Source organism: Macaca mulatta, chromosome 8 (assembly GCF_049350105.2).
Source record: "Macaca mulatta isolate MMU2019108-1 chromosome 8, T2T-MMU8v2.0, whole genome shotgun sequence".
Lineage (NCBI taxonomy): Eukaryota > Metazoa > Chordata > Mammalia > Primates > Cercopithecidae > Macaca > Macaca mulatta.
This window is the reverse complement of record NC_133413.1, coordinates 32637651-32656685: the sequence shown is the minus strand read 5'-3', so window position 1 is coordinate 32656685 and position 19035 is coordinate 32637651. Positions and strand designations below refer to the sequence as shown.

Here is a 19035-nt window from a genome sequence, read left to right as displayed (position 1 = left end):
AGGTTGATTCGTAATTTTCTTTACCTAAGATAAGATCCTGTAATCAAATATTAGCTTGTTTCTCCCAGCTGTTACCTAAATCCCTGAAGAATGGAGAATGTCCCTAATAATTGACTATGTGTGTGCATATGTGTGTGTGTTTGTGTCTATAGATGTGTAGAGATACATAGATGTAGACAAGGTATTTTGTTTAGAAAATGTATGTTCTTCCCTCCATAACACAATTAACAAAAATGTGAGCTCTGGAACCTGACAGACAAGAATTGGCATATATAATTCCAACTCCTTTGTCATTTTCCTACTTTGGCAAGATTTAACTTTCTGAACCTATTTTCCTCGTCTTAAAAATGTCGATAGCAACAAAATAAACTATAAAAACTTGGGAGGTTGAGAATGAAATGAGAAGATGCATGTAAAGTTTAAGACTTTGTACTGGTTACACTAGCAGCATTTAAGAAATGTTAGCCGCTGTTATTTTAGACCAGGGATGATGATAATGTTCATAAATCTTGGATAAGTAATCCTGAATTTGTTTCTAAGATGATTTTTCAACCTAATTTATCATCACAGTATAGTAATACCTCTGAATATCAAAACTTCTCTTACTTTCTAACTATGGTCAGTGGAAATACGTATCTTCTTGAAAATTTTGTTGATACTTATCTTTAACTGTATACATTGTTTGTTTTACATTAGGTCAGAGATGCGTGAAAGTGGAAGACATTGCAGAGAACTTGAAGAACATTTCTGCTTTTTAGCACTTCCGCAGAGTGATGTAGCCCAGATATATCAGAATGGAATAAGTACCAGAGCATCTACATTGAAGATACTAGGAAATCCTCTTCTTGGAATTTATATGTTTAGACATGTTGATATTGCCTTGAATTATTCTCATAGTCGAAGCATTACTGTAGAAAGTATTTTAATTTTTAAGGTAGGTATCATAAAACAAATATTAAGTATGTGGACAGTTTGCTTTAAATTGACCTGAACATATTATCCTTTCCATATAAAGTGTTAATGTTTTTAAATTCCAGTCTATTAAATAAGTAATAATTATTTTTATTATTTTTGTCATCATTATTCAAAATTTTCTCCTTTCCTCTTTACTTGGGTGTGCAACACAAAGCAAAAAAAAAAAAAAGCAAAGGCAGCCTCCATCTTTGTCTTCCCAATATATATATTTTTCTGTTCTAATAGGCCCACCTTTTACTCTCGTTTCTATCATAATAAGTACTATAGTGTTTTACATACCCTCCTCTAAAGCATTATATTATAATAATTTTGGTTTAAGCTAGTTCTTTTTAAACTCCTGTAGTTTATTTTAGTTAATAGTATTGTATCAATGTTAAATTCTTAATTTTGATGATTTTGCTATGGTTATGTAAGATGTTAACGTTAAGAAAAGCTGGGCACAGGGTATATGGGACCTTTGAACTATTTTGTGCATGTGTGCGTGCACGCGTGCGTGTGTGTGTGTCTCAAAGCCTTATTGAAGAAAATTAGCCACCACATAAATGTCCAGCAATAGTGTATTATGAATGTATCACATATTATGTCTCTGAAATAAGAAGTATCTGTTGCAGTTAGATTTATGGAGAATTCTTAAAGATGTGGGAAAATGCTTATGCAATCATGTTTAACTTTTTAAATTTTTTAAAAATGAGATATCAAGATGATATAAAATGTGCTTAGTTGTTATGAGTGATGATCTTGGGATCATGACAGTATAGTTTTCTGTACTTTCTAGTTTTCCAAATTAGCATTTTCCAAACATCCAGTGGTAAGTGTTCCTTCCGTTCCCTTCCGCTTCCGCTTCCCCTTTCCCCTTTCCCCTTTTTCCTTTCCCCTTTCCCCTTTTTCCTTTCCCCTTTCCCCTTTCTCCTGTTTTCTTCTTTTTTCTCCCTTTCTCCCTTCCATTTGCTTTCATTTTTTTTGAGAGAAAGTATCACTCCGTCACCCAGACTGGAGTTCAGTGGTGCAAGCTCAGAGTGCAGCATTTCTAACTGTAGTAAATGAGATTGCTTTCCTGATTTCCTTTTTAGACGAATAACTATTATCATATAGAAATACTAATGATGAGTGTTTGTTGATTTTGTATCCTGCAACTTTACTAAGTTTATCAGTTCTAAGAGGGTTTTTTTAAATGACACTAGGTTTTCCTAAATATAAGATCATGTCTACAAACAAGGACAATTTGACTTCTTCCTTTCCCATTTTGATGCACTTTATTTTTTTCACTTGCCTGATTGCTCTGGCTAGTACTTTTAGAGCTATATTGAATAGAAATGGTAAAAGTGAGCATCCTTGTCTTCTTCCAGATCCTTGTAAAAAGGCTTTCAATTTTTCCCCATTCAGTATATTAGCTGTGGGTTTGTCATATATGAGTTTTATTGTTTTGAGATATATTCCTTCTATACCCAATTTGTTGGGACTTTTTGTGAAGGAATGTTCAGTTTTACTGCTTTTTTCAGCATCTAATGAAATAATAGGTTTTTGTCCTTGATTCTCTTGATGTGATTTATCACATTTATTGATTTGCATATGATGAACCATCCTTGCATCCCTGGTATGAATCCCACTTGGTCATGATGAATGATATTTTTAATATGTTGTTGAATTCAGTTGCTAATATTTTGTTGAGGATTTTTACATCTCTGTTCATCAGGGGTGTTGGCCCATAGCTTCTTTTGTTGTCTTTGGTTTTGGCATCAAGGCAATACTGGCCTTGTGGAATGAGTTTGGAAGTATCTCCTCCCCTTCAATTTTTTGGAATAGGTTGATTAGAATTGGTATTATTCTTTAATGTTGTTTAGAATTTAGTGGTGAAGCCATCAGGACCTGGGCTTTTTTTTTTGTCGGAAGACTTTATTACTGTTTTGATCTTGTCATTCATTATTTACTTGTTCAAGTTTTCTGTTTCTTCATGGTCCAGTCTCAATAGGTTGGATGTCCAGGAATGTATCTGTTTCTTTGGGGTTTTCCAATTTATTGCTGTATAGTTACCATACTAGTCTCTAACGATCCTTTTTATTTCTGTCGTTTCAGTTATAATGTTTTCTTTTAGTTTCTGATTTTATTTATTTGGGTATTCTATCTTATTTTCTTAATCTAAGTAATAGTTTGTATGTTCTGTTTACCTTTTTTTAAAAAATAACTTTTTTGTTTCAGTGATCTTTTTATTTTTAGTTTTAATTTTATTTCTTCTCTGATCTTTATTATGTCTTTCCCCCTACTAATTCTGGGTTTGGTTTGCTCTCACTTTCTAGTTCTTTGAGGTGCTAATAGAATTCTGTCCGCTTACAATGTTGTTGTTGATAGGTAAGAACTTACTACTGCCATTTTGTTGCTTGTTTTCTAGTTGTTTCATAACTCTTTCTTCCTGTCTTCCTCTGTGTTTTATTTTCTCTGGTAGTATGTTTTAATTCATTGCTTTTTATTTTTAGTGTTTCTGCTTTTTGGTTACCCTAAGGCTTACATAACACATTTTGTAGTTATAGCAAGTTATTTTAAACTGATACAGCTTAACTGTAATTGCAAAGAAAAAAACCTATACACACCAATTTCCTTTTCTTCCCACATTTTGAATTTTTGATAATCACAATTTGTATTATGTATATTGCTTGTCTCTTAAAAATTGTGGTTAAGTTTTTTTCATTTTGTCTTAAAAAAAGATACAAGTGGTTTATACATCATGATTACAGTATCAGTATAGCAATCATATTAGCATCCTTTTGGTTTTGAACAGCTCCCTTTAGTATCTCTTGTAGGACTAGTCTGATAACAATAAATTCCTTCAGCCTTTTTTTTTTTTTTTTTTTGGTCTGGGAAAGTATCCCTTCTATTTCTCCTTCATTTCTGAAGGATAGTTTGCTGGCTACGGTAAAAACTTTTTCTTTTTTTCCCTGAGGACATAGCTTCAGACTCCCGGGCTCTAGTGATCCTCCTACCTATTTTTTAGATGTTTATATATATGTCTTTCATCAGATTTGGGAAGTTTTCAGCCTTCGTTTCTTCAAATAGTCCCTCTGCCCTTTTTCTCTCTCTCCTTCTCAGACTCCCACAGCATATATGTTCTTACGCTTGATGGTGCCCCACAGGTCCCTTAGGCTCTGTTCGCTTTTTTTTTTTTTTTTAGTCTTTTTTCTCTTTGTTCCTCAGACTCAATAATTTTCATTTTCCAGTCTTTAAGATCACTTATTCTTTATTTTGCCTGCTCAAATCTGCCTTTAAACCCCTCTAGAGAGCTTTTCGTTTTAGTTACTGTACTTTTCAGCTATAGGATTTCTTTTTGGTTTTTAAGTTTTCTCTTTATTGATATTTCCATTTTGTTCATACATTGTTTTTTACTATCTGCACATACTTAGCTCTTTGAGCATCTTTAAGACAGTTGTTTTAAAGTCTTTGTCTAATAGATCAGCCATCAAGTCATTTTCAGGGATAATTTCTGTTTATTTTTTTCCTTTGAATGGGCTATACTTTTCTGTTTCTTTACATGCCTGGTGATTTTTTTTTTGTGGAAAACTGGACATTTCATCTAGTAATGTGGTAACTCTGGAAATCATCTCCTCCCAGGGTTTGGTTGTGGTTTTGTGTTTCTGTTTTTTGATTGTTGTAGGCTATCTCTGTGCAAAGGATTAATCTGAGGTACAAACTTCTCAGACTTTTCTGAGCCTGCACCTTTCCCTCTGTGTGCTGATTTTCTAATTTCTCCTGTATCTGTCGTTGCTTTTGAGTGTAGTATTTTTTTATGTCTGATTCCAAAATAGGGAAAAGAAAAAAATGAAGAAGGGAAAAAAGGCACTGGCTCTTTAATCCCGTGGGTGTCATTTCAGCCAGGCCAGGAGGGGCTTGCAACAATGGTATAGATGCAGCAATGCCTGCCACTTCTGGCTACTCCTCTGTTATTAATAGAAGCAGCACTCAGTGATGAGAACACATATCCCCTATGTTTATTATTGCCCACTCTGGCCTACAAAAATTATGGCCAGGAACACATGTACAAGCTGCTCCAGGAACACTGTACAGCTGCCTGCCATGGGGCACCAAGAGTGGCTGCCACTATGCTGAGAACTGAAATTGACTGAAATTAACCATAATACAGGTTGAGCATCCCTAATCCAAATATTTGAAATCTGAAATGCTCCAAAATTTGAAATTTTCTGAGTGCCAACATTACACTCAAAGGAAATACTAATTGGAGCATTTAGAGTTTCAGATTTCCTTATTAGGGATGCTCAACTGGTAAGTATAATACAAATATTCTGAAATTCAAAATCTGAAACACTTCTGGTTTTAAGCATTTTGGATAAGGGATGCCCAACCTGTATGCTATCCAAGCGTTCCCCTGAAAGTTGCAAGCCTTCAATAGGCTCCAGAGTTCCAAAATAGTTACACCAGACAGATTTTACCAGTGCAGTTATTGTCTATGTGGGGAGACAGATTTCTGATACCTCCTACTCTACCGTCTTCCCAATTGACCTCTGAACTATTTTTACAACTTTTCTGAAATTGTAAAAGCTATTCAAAATCTTAAAAATAAGTCTCATAGCAGAATCACAGGCATCCACAGATAAATTGGTTAAGATTTACTCTGGTCGTTTTTCTTGGAGAAATAAGCGTAAAGAGAAATCTGAGGGTGAAGAAAAGAAAAAAAATTTACTCTGGTTAAGCTTTGCCAGGACTATTAAAATCTCAGTAGGTATCCTGATTTGCATGAAAACAGCTTGGAATTGTGTGTATAGCTACAGAAAATCAATGGTTCCTGTGATGTAATTCCTTACAATTTTTTTGATCTCAAATATCAAATTAAGCATAATTTACTTTTATGTTAAAAAGTAATAGATAAGGATTTTAGAAAATTTGAAACGTTGTAAAGGGTCCAAAAAGCCCAGCAGTAACCACAGGGTTTTTTGTGTATGTGTATTAGTCATCTATTCATGTATATAGACATGCAGGTATAATTGTAATTAAAGTTAGTTGTTGCTTTGTATTTTACTTGCTTTTCTCAGTGATTATATTATACAATAAACATTTTCTAAGCCCTTGAGTATTCTTTTGTAATATCCTTTTGAACAGCTGCATAGTATTACATTGTAGACCTGCCATATTTGCCCAACAAGTTCTGTAATGTTAGGATGTAAGTTATTTGGTGTTTAGTTTGTTTTGTTTTTATACTCTTAAATACTACATAGATTGTCCTTGTTGGTACATTTTACACACACAAATGATTCTTTGCTAAGAATTAATTGGTTTATTCCTAGGTGTCAAATTAGAAATCAAAAGTATGTACATTTTTACATCTTTTGATTGTGTAATGCTCAACTGTCCTGAGAAAAGTTGCACTAATGGACATTTCCATCCACAGTGTGTAAGAATGCCTGTTTTTTGTTTGTTTTAATTTTTTTTAATTTTTTTTGTACTTTAAGTTCTAGGGTACATGTGTACAACATGCAGGTTTATTACCTATATATACCTGTACCATGTTGGTGCGCTGCACCCATTAACTCGTCATTTACATTAGGTATATCTCCTAATGCTATCCCTCCCCCTCCTCCTCTCCCTTCCCCACAATAGGCCCCGGTGTGTGATGTTCCCCTTCCTGTGTCCAAGTGATCTCATTGTTCAGTTCCGACCTATGAGTGAGAACATGTAGTGTTTGGTTTTCTGTTCTTGGGATAGTTTGCTGAGAATGATAGTTTCCAGCTGCATCCATGTCCCTGCAAGGGACATGAACTCATCCTTTTTTATGGCTGCATAGTATTCCATGGTATATGTGCCACATTTTCTTAATCCAGTCTGTCACTGATGGACATTGGGGTTGATTCCAAGTCTTTGCTATCGTGACTAGTGCCTCAGTAAACATACGTGTGCGTGTGTCTTTATAGCAGCATGACTTATAATCTTTTGGGTATATACCCAGCAATGGGATGGCTGGGTGAAATGGTATTTCTAGTTCTGGATCCTTGAGGAATCGCCACACTGTTTTCCACAATGGTTGAGCTAGTTTACAGTCCCACCAGCAGTGTAAAAGTGTTCCTATTTCTCCATATCCTCTCCAGCACCTGTTGTTTCCTGACTTTTTAATGATTGCCATTCTAACTGGTGTGAGATGGTATCTCATTGTGGTTTTGATTTGCATTTCTCTGATGGCCAGTGATGATGAGCATTTTTTCATATGTCTGTTGGCTGTATGAATGTCTTCTTTTGAGAAGTGTCTGTTCATATCCTTTGCCCACTTTTTGATGGGTTTTTTTTTTCTTGTAAAAAAAAAAAAATAAGTTCTGGTGCTATGTTGCACAACAGAATGACTATAGTTATCAGTATTCTATTGCATATTTCAAAATAATTAGAAGAGGATTTTGAATGTTCTCACCATGAGGAAATAAAGGTTTGAGGTGATGGATATACTAAATACCCTGATTTGATCATTACACAATGTATACATGTATCAAAACATCACACTGTACCCTACAAATATGGACAATTGTTACATAGCAATTAAAAAGAAAATAAAACATTTTTGGCAACAGCGTGAGACTCCGTCTCAAAAAAAAAAAAAAAAGAAAATAAAACATTTTTTAAAAAAGAATGCCTGTTATCTTACAACCTCAGTAAACCTACATATTATACTGAACTTTTTTTTTTTTTTTGAGACAGAGCCTCGCTGTGTCACCCAGGCTGGAGTGCAGTGGCCGGATCTCAGCTCACTGCAAGCTCTGCCTCCCAGGTTTACACCATTCTCCTGCCTCAGCATCCCGAGTAGCTGGGACTACAGGCTCCCACCACCTCGCCTGGCTAGTTTTTTGTATTTTTTAGTAGAGACAGGATTTCACCATGTTAGCCAGAATGGTCTCGATCTCCTGACCTCGTGATCCTCCCGTCTCGGCCTCCCAAAGTGCTGGGATTACAGGCTTGAGCCACCGCACCCAGCCTATACTGAACTTTTAAAAAAACTTTTGCCAGTCTAATGTGTGGTAGTTTCTCTTTATTGGTTTAATTATTTCTTCATTATGATTATTCCTGAGTTTAAAGTTTCTGTTGAATATATTTGCTGACTGTATTTAGTGAACTGCTTATTTATATTCCTTGACAGTTTTGGGGTTTTTTTTTTCCCTTTTTTGCATAGGTGTGTGAGCATTATCTATTACCTAAAGCATATTTTTAGAGCTAGGCTTCTCTCTCTATAATGTTTTATCATTTCACGTTTTTAATTTTTTAGTATACTTAGAATAATGTTAGATTTATGGAAAAGTTACAAAGATAGTAAAGAGAGCCCTTGTATATAATGCACCCAACTTCTTCTGATGTTAAATTTTACACAAATACAGCATGATTGTCAAAACTAAGAAACTGACATTGTCATACCGTTAACTAAATTACAGACTTTATTTGGCTTTTGCTAATTTTTCTACTTATGTTTGTTTGCGTTCCAGGATCCAATTCAGGATAACACTTTATTCTTAGTATTGTTTTGATTGTTGAATGAACGTATTAATCTATTTAAAATAACAGTAATAAAATACTGTCATTTATGTTCATGGTTTTAGTTTTTAAATCATTTGTTGTTTATGGGCAGAAATTTTAGAATACTGTGTTGTGAAGTTTATATGTTTTCGTTTCATTTTATTGGCACATATTCTTAGAAAATACTTATCACTTTGAGATTAAATAAATATTGGCCTATGTTTCTTTCTACAGTATTTTCATTGTATTTTTAATACTTAAATATTTAACATGATAAGAAAAGAATTTAATTTTTTCTGTTGTCCCACGTCATTAATTGAATAATCACTTCTTATTTCAAATAGTGTTTTTAATATAATATACTGTATTTTTAGTATTTTTAATACATGTGTGGGCTTACTCCAGGTTTTTTCTTTCATTCTGTTTTTTATTCATTTTGGTCTTTTCTCTGCTTTTTCTTGTGGTAGTACTATCCTTTTTAAAAATGTTTCTATATCCAGAATTGCAAGTCACTTGTCCTGTTCCATTATTGTCAATTGCTAACCCAGACTTTAAAAAAATTTCTGAGCTATTCTTGTTTGTCTTCCAAGTACATTTTAAAATTATACCCCATTTTTAAAAGTAGATTCTCGGCCAGGTGTGGTGGCTCACGCCTGTAATCCCAGTGTTTCCGGAGGCTGAGGTGGGCAGATCACCTGAGGTCAGGAGTTTGAGCCCTGCCTGGCCAACATGGCAAAACCCCATCTCTACTAAAAATGCAAGAATTAGCCGGGCATGGTGGCACATGCCTGTAATCCCAGCCACTCAGGAGACTGAGGCAGGAGGATTGCTGGAACCCAAGAGACGGAGGCTGCAGTGAACCAAGATCACACCACTGCACTCCAGCCTCGGGGACAGAGTGAGACTCTGTCTGAAAAAAAAAAAAAAAAGAGATTCTCTGAAATTTTTATTGGAATTACTCTGATCTTAGAGTTTAGTTTGGGGGAGAATTGGCATAATTGCCATGTTGAGTCATCCCATTCATCTAGAAAATGGATTATCTTTCCATTCATATTTCTACTTCTTAAAAAAATCACGCCCTGACACCGTGGCTCCTGCCTGTAATCCCAGTGCTTTGGGAGGCCAAGGTAGGAGAATTACTTGACCCAGCAGTTCAAGACCAGCCTGGGCAACATGGTGAAACCTGGTCCCTACAAAAATTAGCTGGGTATGGTGATGTGCACCTATGGTCCCAGCTACTCAGTGGGGCTAAGGTGGGAGAATCGCTTGAGCCTGAGAAGTCAAGGCTGCAACTCCAGCCTGGAGTGAACAGAGTTAGACCCTGTCTCAGAAAAACAAAACAATGTTGGCCTTTTATGTTTGAAATGTGACAGTTTAGAAATGTCTTGGTATATTTTTACGTACTTTTTTTGGCTTTTTTTTTTTTTTAGGTTCTCTTTGGAAAAGTGAAGAAAATTCAGCCTTCTGTGGATAAAAATAAAGTTTCTTTGGATCCTTCTCCTAACTTTGATTGCCATATGTCAAGAAATGCACCTTCTTTGAAAGATACCATTGAACTGCAAGCCTACAGTTCAGCAGTATGTTGATGGTTCATTTGATTTCTTGAAAAGTACTTGTTTCACATTGTATGTTTCAAGATTTACATTCCCAAAATGTTAAATGAAAACCTGTTAATTCGTTCAATATAAAACTTAAGCAAACAGCGAAAGCCATTTTAATATTTGTTGTATGAGAATATTAGTGAAGAAGTTTGAAAATTTACATTTAACTCTGTTCAAAGTACAGTGGCTACTTTTATTTAGATATTATATAGATTATTTACTAACTTTCAAAATATACCAACTTCTCTTTTAAACAAGGCTGCACAGCAGGGTGACCATACTTAATAATAATGCATTATTTCAGAATTGCTGAGAGTAAATTTCCAGTGTTTCACCATAAAAAGTGATGGGTGAGGTGATGGACATGTTAATTACCTTGATTTAATTACTCCTCATTGCATACATATATCAAAACACCACATTGTGCCCCGTAAATATATAGTTAAGATTTATCAATCATAAATAATATTAATTTTAAAAAACAAGGCTATTTCAAAATAAGATTTTGATCTTCTATACTTTGCAAAAGTAGGAAAAAAGAAAAGTCTTATGTATTAGTCATTAGATGAAACAGTAATCTATCGTGTTTCACTTATTCTGTGGACCTTTAATTTTATACAGAATATTAAATTATATATGGATTATATATAATCATGATTAAGTGAAGATAAATCTTCTCTATGAAAGTATATCCATGTACCCACATGTAAAACATACTACCTATTGTTATTTTCCTAATTTTTTCTACGAAATAAAATATAATAGTTGAGACTGTATGGAAAACATTTAACTTTTAATGAAAAAATATTTTTTATTTAAAAACAAATTATGCCTTTTTATGCAGACGTTGGTAGCCTATCAAGAAAAAAAATTGTGGGGGGAAAAAAAGGAATTCTGTACATCTTCAAAAACATTAGGGTTAAACAAGGCAGCTGGAGAAGTTTATATAGAAGTAGATAAATAATATGCAATTATATTGATTTTTTTAAAATATGAGCTTATTCAAGTCTGATTGCCAAAATTAATCAGCATGAACCTGTTTTCTTCTTTATCTTTTAGGTGTACTTCTATGAATATAGTGTCCTTTCAAAGCCTGTAGATAAACCTAGGCAATGTCTTCCATATGCTGTAGTAACAGTAAAATTTCTTGGTTCAAAAGTAGATAATGGATATCTTATGACATCTTTGAGATTCCTCTCAACAGGATTTCCTAAGAGAGCTGGTAAGATACACATATGATTGTACTTGATTAGCATTTGTGCTGGTCTTAAAATTTCTCAGTATTATTTTCTGGCTGTGCACAATGGTTCATACCTGTAATCCCAGCACTTTGGGAGGCGGAAGCGGGCAGATTACTTGAGGCCAGCCTGGCCAACACGGCAAAACCCCGACTCTATTAAAAATACAAAAATTAGCCAGGTGTGGTGGCGTGTGCCTATAATCCCAGCTACACGGGTGGCTGAGGAAGGAGAATCGCTTGAACCCAGGAGGTGGAGGTTGCAGTGAGCCAGGATCACACCACTGCACTCCAGCCTAGGTGACAGAGGGAGACCTTGTCTCAAAAAAAAAAAAAAGTGAATCTCCAAGTAAAATAGTTGTGTTTTACCTGTTTCATAGATCTAGAATCATACTGCAGGTATTTTGCTCAGTATTAGGTTTGTGTGATTCTTCCCTATTGATATGTGTAACTGTAGTTTGTTCATTTTCGTGGATGAATGGATGGAGAGTATTCCATTGTGTAGACACACTGTACACTATACTACTGAGGATATTTGGGCACTTTCCAGTCTTCTTATTCCAAACATTGCTATTTTAAATATTCATAAAAGCGTCTCATTGCATATGTGCCAAGAATTTTTCCATAGAATATGTATTTACAGCAGAAATGTTCAACTGAAAGACAGCATCAAATGATTTTCCAAAATGGTTTGCATTAGATTACATAATCACTCTATATTCTTGCCAACACATACTATGCTTTTTTTTTTAAGTTTTGTTTCTGCCAGTCTAATGAGTGTGATATGTTATTTTCATTGTGGTTTTTAACTTGTTTTTCCCTAATTAATGAAGTTGAGGATTTTTGTATCCTCACCAAACTTAGTGCCGTCAGACTTTTTCAGTGTTTTTGCTACACTAGTAGATACAGCATTTATTTGCTTTTGTATTTTGCTTTTCCTCAAATGCTAAATAAGTTAGGTTCGTTTCTGATAGGTGTATTGGCCATTCATTTTCCACTTTTCTGAAATTCCTGGTCCATCTTTTATCTACTTTTTCTAATTGAGCTAATTTTTATTTCATTATTGATTTGTAGGAATTCTTTTACATATTGGATATTGGCTCTTGGGTCAGTTGTATGTGTTGCGAGTGTCTTTGTATTCTCATTTTTGTCAAGTGTTTTTTGATGAACAGCAGTTCTTGATGTCAGATATGTCTTTTTATTATAAGTACTACTACATGTGTCTTTCATAAGAGTGCTTTTCCTAGGACATGAAGATATTTTTCTATGTTTTTTTTTTTTAACTTTATAGGTATGTTTTCCCATTTTTGTTTTACCTACCTGAAAATGACTTTGGTGTGTGATAGGATTCTTTTAAAGTCCCAATTTATTTTAGTTTACATATGCTAACCTGATTGTTGTCTCAGTACAGTTTATTGGAGAATCCATTTTCCCCACTGATCGATAACTGCAGTACCACCTCTGTAATATATCAGTTGGCTGCAGTGCTGCAGAGATCTCTTAACTGGGCTTTCTGTTCATCTCCTTGCCTATCGTTTTGCCATAAGCATCTTGCCTTAATTATTGTAACTTCATTAAAAATACTAATACCGGACTTTGTATGAGAGAAAAAATACTAATACCTATATAACTGATCCTTCATCTTTGCTTTTGGTCCTTTGGTGTTCATAGAAATTTTAGAATCAACTTATCAAGGTCTGCCAACAAATTTATCAGAATTTTGATTGAGATTGATTGAATCTATGTATTAATTTGTGGAAAATTGTCTTCTTTATTGAGTTTTCTAATATATTAACATTGTATTTCTCCCATGTCAGTTATCTCTAACGTATTTCAATTTTATAATTTTCTCTGTAACATCTTGCATGCCTTTTATTTTTAAACATTTGATATTTTATGTTATTTTAAATAATAGCTATTTCATTTTATTTTCTATTGTTGGTGTATGTCAGTTCAGTTGATTTAAAAGTGTAAGATTCAGTAGCTTTTAGTATATTCACAAATATGTGCAATCATCACCACAGTTTTAAAATTAAGGTACTTTGTTTTGTTTTTTGTTTTGTTTTTGAGACAGGATCTCACCCTGTCACCCAGGCTGGAGTGCTGTGGCACAGCTTGGCCCACTGCAGTCTCCGCCTCCCAAGCTCAAGCAATCCTCCCATCTCCACCTTCAGTTGCCAGGACTACAGGTACACGCCACCGCACCCAGCCTAAGCTCACATTTTAAAGAAACTTTGTGCGGGGCACCATGGCTCATGCCTGTAATCCCAGCACTTTGGAAGGCCGAGGCAGGTGGATCACCTGAGGTCAAGAGTTTGAGACAAGCCTGGCCAACATGGTGAAACCCCATCTCTACTAAAAATACAAAAATTAGCTGGGCGTGGTGCCAGGCGCCTATAATCCCAGCTACTCGAGAGGCTGAGGCAGGAGAATTGCTCGAACCTGGGGGTCGGAGGATGCAGTGAGCCCAGATGGCACCACTTCACTCCAGCCTGGGCGAAAGAGCAAAGCTCTGTCTCAAAAAAAAAAAAAAAAAAAAGAAAAGAAAAAGAAACTTTGTGCCCTTTAAAAGGTATTATATCCCTGATCCCCAGCCCTAAGCAACTACTAATGTACTTTTATGCCTAATCAGGGCATTTCATTTAAGTAAAATCATAATTTTTGGACTTTTTTTGTGCCTGATTTCTTTCATTTAACATTGTTTTCCTGGTTCATCCATGTTGTAGCATGTATCAGTACTTTTTTTTTTTTTATGGAAACCATTTCGTTGTATAGTTGCACCATATTGTATTTATCAGTTGGTCAACATTTGGGTTGTTTCCATTGTTTGACCATTACAAATTCTGCTATGAATGTTTGCATACAAGTTGTTACATGGATATGTGTTTTCATTGCTCTTGAGTACAATAAAGCTAAGAGTGGAATTGCTGGTTTATATGAAGACTCTGTAGTAACTGATCGAGGAACTGCCAAACTATTTTCCAAAGTGGCTGCACCATTTACATTCACACCAGCAGTGTCTGAGAGTTAGAATTTCTTCATATCCTTGTCATAGCTTATTTGACTTTCTGATTATAGCCATCCTAGTGGGTGTGAAGTATAGTTTTCAGAATATGAGTTTTGCACTTCTTTTGTTAAGCTTATTTTTAAGTATTTTATTCTTTTGGTGCTATCATAAATAGAATTCTTTATTTTATTAGTGTATTGTTCATTCCAAATGTACAGAAATATAATTGACTTTTGTGTAATGATAGTGTATCCTGCAGCCTTGCTGAACTCATTATTCTAATAGTTTTTTTAGTGGTCTTTGGGATTTTCTATATATAAGATCATGTCATCTGTGAATAGAGATAATTTTACTTTTTTGTTTCCAGTCTTATTTTGCATAATTGCCCTGGGTAAGTACCTCCAGTAAGAGAAGTGGCAAGAGCAGACATCTTTGTCTGTATTCCTGAATTTAGGGGGAAAGTATCCAGTCTTTTACCAGGAAGTATGATGTCAGTTGTAGGGGTTTTATAGAAGCTCTTTATCATGTTGAGGAAATTTGCTTCTGTTTCTGATTTATTGAGAGTTTTTAGATTATTGGATTTTCTCAATCGATTTTTCTTTGTTGAGATGGTTGTGTGGTTTTTTTTGTTGTTTTTATTGATCTAATGTATTACATTAATTGATTTTAGGTGTTAACATTGCAGTTCCTTGGTTTGGTCATGGTGTATAATTCATTGTATATGTTCCTGGAATCAGTTTGCTGCAATTTTATTGGGGATTTTTGTGTCCACATTTATAAGAGATACTGGTCTATTGATTTTTTTTGATGTTTTTGTCTGGTTTTGGTGGTAGGGTAATATGTTCCATAGGATGAGTTGGGAAGTATTCTATTCTCTCCTCTTTTATTTTTTGGAATAATGTATGAAGAATTGGTATTATTTCTTCTTTAAACATTTGGTAGACTTCACTAAGGAAACCATCTGGGAGTGGGTTTTTCCTTGTGGGTAGTATTCAATTACTAATTCAGTTTCTTCACTTGTTGTAGGTCTGTTCTGATTTTCTGTTTCTTGCATCACGTTCAGTAGTTGCTGTTTTTATTGGAAGTTGTCCATTTCATTTCAGTTATCTAATTTATTGGCATACATTTGTTTATAGTATTCCTTTAATAGTCTAATAGTCTTTTTATTTCTGTTAGTGGTAATGTCCCCTCTTTCATTTCTGAGTCTACTAGTTAAAGTCTTCTTTTTTTTTTTTTTTTTTTTTTTTTTTTGGTCAGGCTAAAGGTTTATCTTTTTTTTTTTTTCAAAGAACCAATTTTGATTTTATTCTTTTTGCTATAATTCTATTTCATTAATTTCCTCTCTTTATTTTCTTCTGTTTGCTTTAGATTTAGTTTGCTATTTCATGTGTATGTGTGTCTTAAGGTGGATGGTTAGGTTTTGATTTCAGATATTTCTTCTTTGCTAATATAGGTCTTTATAGCTGTAAATTTCTAGAAGCAACTACTTTAGCTGTGTCCCATAACATATGTTACGTTGTAATTTTCATGTATCTCAAATTTATTTTCTAATTTCCTTTTGATCTGTTATTCTTTAATTCATTGGTTTTTTTTTCGGACCGTGTTTTTTATGTATTTGCAAATTTCCAAAATTTTTTTGTTGTTGATATCTATTTCATTCCATTGTAGTTGGAAAACCATTTGTATTATCTTTTTCCTTTAAGTTTATTGAGGTTTGTTGTATAACCTAGCATATAGTCTTTCCTGGAGAATGATCCATGTGCAACTGAAAAGAATATACAGTAGTCCTCTAGTATCTGTGGGGGAGGATTGGTTCCAGGATGTTCCATGGATACCAAAATTTGTGGATGCTCAAATTCCTTTACAGACTGGCTCACTATTTGCATATAACGTACACACATCCTCCCATATACTTTAAATTATCTCTATATTACTTTTAATACCAATAACATATTTGTTCTATGTAAATAGTTGTTAGGCTGTGTTTTTTATTTGTATTATTTTTATTGTTATATTGTTATTGTTACTTTGTGTTTATATTTTAATTTTTCACCCATGATTGGTTGAATCCATGGATTTGGGACTAACCGATACATAGGGCCAACTGTACTATATTCTGCTTTTGCCAGGCAGGGTGTTCCATAGGCTGTTAGGTCTACTTGTTTTATAGTTTGTTCAAGTCTTCTGTTTCCTTGATGATTTTCTACCTAGTTGTTCTGTCCGCATTTCCCCTCAACCAGAAGGCTTATATTAGAGATAACAGATAGGGACCTTTACCCACTTCTACTGCAGCCCATCCGCAATGTATTATAGCTTATTACTTTAATCAAAGGATGATGCCGTTCAGGGTGATTAACTTTAGAGAATACCTATATTATGCCAACAGTCATAGCCACATGTGTTGGCTATCAGCATACTCATCTCCCTCTAGAGTACACCAGACCTACACTATCTAATATAGTAGCCACTAGTCACATGTGGCTCTTTAAATTTAAATTAATTAAAATTAAATAAAATTATAAATTCAATTTATCAGTCACACCAGGCACATTTCAATGCTCAGTAACCATATGTGGCTAGTGGCTACCATAGATAACGTTTCTGTCATCACCAAATATATGGTCCTAATAACTATTTGGTAGTGTACTTTATTGATTGTAATCTGGTTTTGTTAGTTTCCATATTGTATTGAAGATGTTGGATTTGTTGGGGGTTTTTTCTTACTACTTTTTAAAATTTTTTTTATTTCCATAGGTTTTTGGGGAAACAGGTGGTATTTGGTTGCATGAGTAAGTTCTTTAGTGGTGATTTGTGAGATTTTGGTGCACCCAGGATGTTGGATTTGTTCTGCAATTAATTGTCATTTGATGAGAATGCCAACAAAAAGGGAATAAAGTAAAAATGCCATTATCAAGTTTAAAGAGATAGCATAATATATATTAAGATTCTACTGTTTATAAGCTGTGTGATTCTGGGCAAATTGCTCTTAATTTCACTTCCTCATCAATAAAATGGAAATGTTATGAAGATTAAATTAATGTACATCAGAGACTTAAAACAGGACCTGGCATCCATGTATTTTATAAGTTTTTGTTAACATTACATGTATGTTAATATGCATTCATCACTCATTTGTAAAAGTGAAATTATTAAACTTAAGCAATTAGGGTTTTTTTGCTTGTTTGCCTGTTTTGAGATGGGGTCTTGCTCTGTCACCCAGGCTGGAGTGCAGTGGCACCATCTCGGCTCACTGAAACTTCCGCCTCCTGGGTTTAAACAATCCTCCCGCCTTAGCCTTCCAAGTAGCTGGGACTACAGGCAACATGCCACCATGCCTAATTTTTGTATTTTTAGTAGACACAGGGTTTCACCATGTTGGCCAGACTGGTCTCGAATTCCTGACCTCAGGAGATTCACCCGGCGTAAACTTAAGTAATTAGGTTTCTTTTCCCACATTGGTATATATTAACCCATTTTTTCTCCCTTTTCCTTGAAACAGAGTCTCACTCTGTCACCCAGGCTGGAGTGCAGTGGCGTGATCTCAGCTCACTGCAACCTCCGCCTCGCAGGTTCAAGCAATTCTTCTGCCTCAGCCTCCTGAGTACCTGTGACTACAGGCACACACCACCACATCCAGCTAGTTTTTTGTATTTTCAGTAGAGACCAGTGTTTCACCATGTTGGCCAGGCTGGTTTCAAACTCCTGACCTCAAGTGATCCGCCTGCCTCGGCCTCCCAAAGTGCTGAGATTACAGGCGTGAGCCACCTTGCCCAGCCATATTAATCCACCTTAATCTTTGTAGTAGCTGCATAACATTCTGTCTTCTAGGACATTTGTTATAATGTATGTTCATAGTAATTTTATCATTTTTGATATGTCATTCATTTAGCCAGTCTCATATTGATGTATAGTTAGGTTTCTAGCTTTCAACTGTCTTGGGTTATTTTACTGAAAATCCTTGTCCATAGAACTTTGGGTATTTGTACAAGTTTATCAGAATAGTAAACGAGCAAGAATGGTTGCTTTGAATGATTACATATAACGTATCAGTGAATACTGTCAGCTGGTTTTCCGGGAAATTTGTCCCAATTTATACTTCCACGAACCATATTAAATAGTGCTTATATTTGTATAGCATTAATCATCCTTTCAAATTTTTGCCACTTTAAAAAGTTTTTTTTAATGGATCTTATTGTTTATTTAGTGGAGTTGGGGCATCTTTTTGTGTTTGTTGATAATTTTACCTATTTTTTCCTTTGAGTATTATTTGTCATGCATTTTGACCTATTAAAATAATTAATTTATGTGTAATTGACATCATGTTTTACTTTTATGTTTTCTGATTTTCAGTCATGCTTTAAAAGTATTTTCCTATGCCAAGATTATAAAAACATCCATTCATGGTTTTTTTCTAGTAGTTTTATGGAGTTTTTTAAATAGCAAATTTTATTTTGGGATAAGGTGGTGTAGGAGTCTACATTTCCATTTTCTTCTCCATTATACTCCCTACTCTTTTAAGAACTACATCTCTTCATATGTGGTCGTATTTCCATGATAGCTTACTGTAAGTAATAAAATCACAAATGGTAGTAGAATTTAGAAATCTTCAACATAGCTCTCTTACTGTGAAAAAAAAACCTTGTGGTACTCGTCAGTGACATGATAACTTCATATATTTTGTAGATGTCACAAGCAATTTCTCATCATTAATTCCTGTTTTAGTA

General features: G+C 34.5%; 1 protein-coding gene across 1 annotated transcript in view; it reads left to right on the top strand.

Moving 5' to 3' along the window:
* TEX15 (testis expressed 15, meiosis and synapsis associated) overlaps nucleotides 1-19035 on the top strand; it is a 75008-nt gene that overhangs the window by 37045 nt on the left and 18928 nt on the right. Inside the window, exons 4-6 of the mRNA XM_015145116.3 lie at nucleotides 697-934; nucleotides 9897-10043; nucleotides 11127-11289. Of these exons, the coding sequence (XP_015000602.3) occupies nucleotides 697-934; nucleotides 9897-10043; nucleotides 11127-11289 (548 nt within the window). The remainder of the gene's footprint in view (nucleotides 1-696; nucleotides 935-9896; nucleotides 10044-11126; nucleotides 11290-19035) is intronic.